Source organism: Plecotus auritus (genome assembly GCF_963455305.1).
Source record: "Plecotus auritus genome assembly, chromosome: 7".
NCBI classification, from domain to species: Eukaryota; Metazoa; Chordata; class Mammalia; order Chiroptera; family Vespertilionidae; genus Plecotus; species Plecotus auritus.
Window position 1 is genome coordinate 137,808,264 of NC_137774.1, and position 6,000 is coordinate 137,814,263.

Genomic DNA, 6,000 nt, shown 5'->3' on the forward strand with positions numbered 1-6,000 from the left:
TCACAGATAAGAAAAAGCTACAGGAGTTCATCACCACCAAACCAGTATTATATGAAATGCTGAAAGGTATTCTTAAAGAAGAGGAAGAAGAAAAAAGTAAAGAGAAAAATTATGAACAACAAATACATATCTATCAACAAGTGAACCTAAAAATCAAGTGAATTAAAAACCTGAGGAACAGAATAATCTGGTGAATATAATAGAATCAGGGGCATAGAAAGGGAGTGGACTGATAATTCTCAGGGGGAAAGGGGTATGGGGGGGTTCAGGAAGAGACTGGACAAAAATCATACACCTATGGATGAGGACAGTGGGGGGGAGGTAAGGGCAGAAGGTGGGGTGGGAACCGGGTGGAGGGGAGCTATGGGGGGAAAAAGGAGAAACAATTGTAATAATCTGAATAAAGATTTATTTTAAAAAAATTTTTTTTAAAAGACACTTTTTATATATTATTGCATTTATCTTCACAATAATCCTGCAAGGGAGGTGATATTAGCCCATTTTACAGATATGAAATCACATGTTCTTTCCATTATTCTATATTGTTGAAAAGTTTAATCTTTCATTTAGAGGGCCTTGGTGAGATTTATGCCCATGTTTCTGGTTAGCATCTAATAATTATAAATGGTTTTTGAACCCACTTTATCAACATAGCAATAACCAAATATCTTGATTGTGCTCTAGAACTTACCTTAATCTTTAGGAAGACCAACTTGATTTAGAGAAAGGCCTGTAGAAGAGGTTTATCTTGATTTTCAAGATAATACTGCCACCTCGTGGTGAGCTAAGGTAAGTTGCCCTAATGCATGGTTTCAGTTTCATTTGATTAAAATTTTCAATGGACGTAAAGGAATGTGTCCAGAAATATTGAGTTATAGCTCTCAGAAAAATGATAATATAATTTCAGCTCATACACCAAACTATTGTTTTCATGTGAATTGTCAAGCTGGATTCAATAAACATTTGTTCATTCACCACATATTTACTAAGCACCAACTTTGAATTGTGAAAAGTCAATACGAAGATGATTAAGGACATATTCCATGGTTCTAGAATATGAGATACTATTCCTGGAGTGGTTGAGAATATGACTCAGACTGCCTGAGTTCAAACCCCAAATCTGCCACTAACCTGCATGACTTTGGACAAGTCACCTAAACTTTGTCACTTCTGTGTCACCACGTGCAGTGGGAAAAATCGTACCCTCTGCCCCATAATTATTAAGTATCTTGTGGACTACAAAGTACCCTATCTGAGAGGGTCTTCAAGGAATACATCTGGGAAGTGACACTGGTGCGTGGAGTCTTGAGTGGAAAGGCAAATGGCCTTTCCTTAGGTGATGAGCAGCAGGGATAAGACATTACCAAACAGACTTTGGGGTGGAAACAAAGACTCCTCTCTAGGATCAGAATTCATATTGATTTATCCCAGTACACACTCCTCAAAATGCACAAAAAATGTATATAAAAGCTTGCTCAGTGCACAATTGCTTATGACTATAAAATAGAAACTATCCGCCGAAACCGGTTTGGCTCTGTGGATAGAGCGTCGGCCTGCAGACTGAAGGGTCCCGGGTTCGATTCCGGTCAAGGGCATGTACCTTGGTTGCGGGCACATCCCCAGTGGGAGGTGTGCAGGAGGCAGCTGATCGATGTTTCTCTCTCATCGATGTTTCTAGCTCTCTATCCCTCTCCCTTCCTCTCTGTAAAATGTCAATAAAATATATTTTAAAAAAAAATAGAAACTATCCAATTGCCTATTGATAGGAAACTGGTTAAACTGATTATGGCACATCTATACAGTGATATAGGAGGCCAACATTAAAAGGAATGAAGCTGAGTTATATGTACTGATATGGAGCAATTGAAATGCAGAACAGCATCTAACAATTGCAACTCTCAGTGGAGTTCCGCTCAAGGGAAGGACTTTCAGCCCCAGCAGGCAGACCAGTTCAGAGTGCTGGGATGATGAGGACCTCAAGCTTGGCGAATTCAATGTTCAATGAGAACATCAAGCTTGGATGGGTGTAGTGAGAATCAAATGATGTATGGGAAACCCTTGTCACATGTTAAGACATTTGATGGCAACAAGTTTTAGATAGAATTTCAACTTCTAATTTTTATTAGTATATATACTTATGAAGTTCAATTTTTTTAAAAAGCTTTTAAATACAAATTTATTTATATAAATGAACCCTTCTCAACATAAACAGTTTCTGACCTTGACTGATCTCATAATTACTCAGGGAAACAAACTCCTGGTTTCTTTTTTTTTTATTTTTTTTTAAATATATTTTATTGATTTTTTACAGAGAGGAAGGGAGAGGGATAGAAAGTTAGAAACATCGATGGGAGAGAAACATCGATCAGCTGCCTCTTGCACACCTCCTACTGGGGATGTGCCCGCAACCAAGGTATGTGCCCTTGACCGGAATCGAACCTGGGACCCTTGAGTCCACAGGCCGACGCTCTATCCACTGAGCAAAACCAGTTAGGGCCAAACTCCTGGTTTCTTATAGGCTATTGTGCTATATGACTGCTTAAAGGGAAACTAGACCCTTTTTTGAGCATATTCCCTTACCAGAACACAGAAATACTTTCTTCTGCTTTAAATAAAATAAAAACCTGAATTCACAGAACTGAAATTTTAAGAGGAGATTCCCATTACAAAATCTTCCTTTAACTGAAGGTTCTTCTAGCAATCTAGCCCAAGGCGTATTTCCTTACAGATAATTAACTACTTGAGGTGGGACAAGAATTGGTGGAAGGTGGGAGAGGCAGCAAGTGTGAAAACAACCAGTGATTATCCATCAGGAATTGATACATCTCAGAAAGCCAAGGAAAAAAATAAGAATCTCTTTATTTTAAAATGTGATTTATACCGAACTTTAAAAAAATACAGCTATTTTCCAAAGCAAGCTACTCTGGCTTGGAGTTCTGACACATATGACTGTGTAAAGAAAAAAATCCAATAACCCATGGACACAGACAATAGGGTGGTGAAGGCCTAGGGTGGGGCTGGGGGTAGGCTGGAGGGGTCAATGGGGAAAAAAGGGAGATATGTGTAATACTTTCAACAATAAAGAATTATTTAAGAAGAAAAAAATCCAAATACAGATGAGAGAAAATGTTTTCCAGACACTTAGGTAGCTACAATATAAATTCCAAACATATAAAAGGCTGAAAGGCTATTTATTGTAAGAGAAATGGCAAGTTTTCTCATTCCGCTGACCTGAGGCAAGTTGAAAACTTGGTAGAAAGGCTGTCTACTAAGGGGAGTTAATAAAAACATGGTCCTAATAAGGCCTCTCTGTAGACCTTGCTCTGATAAGGGCAGTCAAGATTAAAAAAATAAAAAGAAAACCTGGGGTGGAGAGCACAATTTCTAGGTACCAAATTTGCCTCATCACTCTCTCTGAATGCATGTCTAACTAAGTGTCATTATTCAGAGTTGGCCACTGATTTGCCCACTTGGAACAGCTCCAGGCCTATTACCAGCTAAAGGAGAGCATCTGACCTGTGATAAGTGATGTCAAGGAGAAGGTGGCAAGCTCAGCAGGGCCTGGAAGAACCAAGGGCACTGATTAAAGAAATAATTTATTTGTTGCTGCTATTTGTTTCATTTTTTTCCAGGAATGGGTAAAAAATAAATAAGCCCCTGTGTCTTTGGAAAGATTCCATTTGAAACTATCTCCACAGTTCTGAATGTCTACCCAAATGCTGGTACAGAACTTTGCTGCATGAAAACCAATATCAACTTGTCCAAGGTGGAGGTGCACTATGATCAAGACAATTGAGATTTTCTAGCCAAAGATGCCACGAAATAATTCAAACTATTACATGGAAAACCATGTCACAAACCAGATACTTATTTCCCAATCATAGCTATTCCAGTCTCTTCCATAAAACTGCTTCTGTAAATAGTTTTTTTTATCGTGTCAGAGAGATTCTCTTTCCAATAGTTAATAGACTCAATTCTATCCCCAGTTAGCAGTCCTGTGTCTTATTAAGCAGGCACTAGGACTCTATCCTCTTGTTCTCCAGAAGTCCGTCAGAAGCAGGAGTGCTTTCTTTCCTTGTCATGGTAGCAAAAAGCATATCCATCATCCCCAGGGTTTCTAGTAGTTCTTTTTGGTAATCAATCTCTTTTTCTACAAGTCCTTGAAGTAACAAAAACTTTTTATCAACTACAGGTGACTGACCAATTACCGGCAGATATATATCTAGAAACAGAGAGAGAAAACACAATAACTAGAAATATCTTTCTAAACAATAAATTAACAATATTTAGGAAAAGCATAAAAATATTATACACAAAGACACTGAAAGATCTGTACTTATTTTATAATTTATGATTTACAGAAAGTAAACAATTTATCTGAATAAATATATTTCAAAAAAGAAGTAGTTATAAAAAGCAGAGCGTGAAGCCCTAGCCGGTTTGGCTCAGTGGAAAGAATGTCGGCCTGCAGACTGAAGGTATGATTCTGGCCAAGAGCATGTACCTCAGTTGCAGGCTTGACCCCTGGCCCTGGTCGGGGCTTATGTGGGAGGCAACCAATTGATGTGTCTCACATCAATGTTTCTCTCTCTGTGTCTCTCCCCCTCCCTTTCACTCTCTCTAAAAATCAATGGAAAAATATCCTCAGGTGAGGATTAACAACAACAAGAAAGTAGAGCATGGAAGTTCTGACTTATTTTCATTTCCCCATTAAAAAACAGTCACGGTCACTGTAGATGTTTAAGAAAAAAGTTTTTTTTATCATAACCCTAATAACAGCAATTCAAAGATGAAGCACTGTAAACATTTTACTCCATTTTAAAATGCATTGATTTACTGTTGTTTGTTTTCTCCATAAAAACCTTCAATTAAGAATTGACAAAAACAAGATATTTTTATTTGAGTTCCAAATTTTATTTCATATTTTGACATCTCACTTTTGGAAGCATGCTAGGATTTTTCGAGTTTTAACAATTACTTACCAATAACTATTTCAGCAGCATTGATCAAAACAGAAGCAAATCTCGGCTGAGACAGATTCCTACAAAGTAAAAATTGTTTACTAAAACTTGCCAACTTGAAAAAAAATCTTAAAATTGATTTGAGTTTTTCTATCAGTTCTCTACAAAGATCGCATTAAAAGTAAATGTCTCTCATTTGGGGATAAAGGATTTTAGATGTAAAAATACATGTGTTTCACAGACATGAAACATACCTTATCAAAAAATTAAGAACACGACTGATTTCCTTTTCATCCCGACCTGCAAGGGCATTTGCAAGAACTCCTCTTCGATTGAGTTCCTTTATGATGGAAACTGTAATCTCGGGTGTCTTTATTGTACAACTGGGCTAGAAAAATTTTCAGAGTCAGCATGAGCAGACAAGACAGCACAAGAGAAATTACAGTCTTGGAACTTACTAATAATTGCCAAACTTAAATAAATTTAATCTTCACAGTTTTGAGTCATGGTACTGCACAAGACAAGTAATAAAATGATTCCTTTAAAAATATGCTCCCTGTAGGTTCATCAATGGTAATAAATGCACCGTTCTGGTAGGGGATGTTGTTAATGGAGGAAGCTGTGCAAGTGTGGAGGCAAGGGCTATATGGGAAATCTCTGTACCTTCCCTTCAGTTTGGCTTTGAACCTAAATCTTCTCTTTAAAAATAAAGTCTTAATAAAAAGAATTTTACACACACACACACATACTCACACACACACACTCACACACACACTCACTCACCTCAAGGACTCTGTCAAGTGCTTTGGAAATCCGGAAATTTTTCAGATCCCTGTCATACAATTCTAGGTGTTTTTTTGACGGCCTGTTGATCAAAATGTCATCCTGCATTGAAAAGTAAATTTATAGAGAAAAATCAACACCTGTATAGAGTTTCATTCAAAATAAACTTGTTTGTAGTGGTATTTTTATACCATGGCATTCCTGAACTATTCATGAATAATGATCCCATGCCCATAATATAGATAAAATGAAAATG

General features: G+C 37.3%; 1 protein-coding gene across 2 annotated transcripts in view; it reads right to left on the bottom strand.

Moving 5' to 3' along the window:
* Nucleotides 1-2,834: 2,834 nt before the first annotated feature.
* Nucleotides 2,835-6,000, bottom strand: part of UTP15 (UTP15 small subunit processome component) — a 17,533-nt gene continuing 14,367 nt past the window's right edge. For both annotated transcript variants that reach the window (XM_080682415.1, XM_080682414.1), the window contains exons 10-13: nt 5,745-5,846; nt 5,216-5,349; nt 4,983-5,041; nt 2,835-4,222 (exon numbers count right to left, since the gene is read on the bottom strand). In XM_080682415.1, coding sequence (XP_080538541.1) covers nt 4,017-4,222; nt 4,983-5,041; nt 5,216-5,349; nt 5,745-5,846 — 501 coding nt within the window. In that variant the 3' untranslated portion in view covers nt 2,835-4,016. The remainder of the gene's footprint in view (nt 4,223-4,982; nt 5,042-5,215; nt 5,350-5,744; nt 5,847-6,000) is intronic.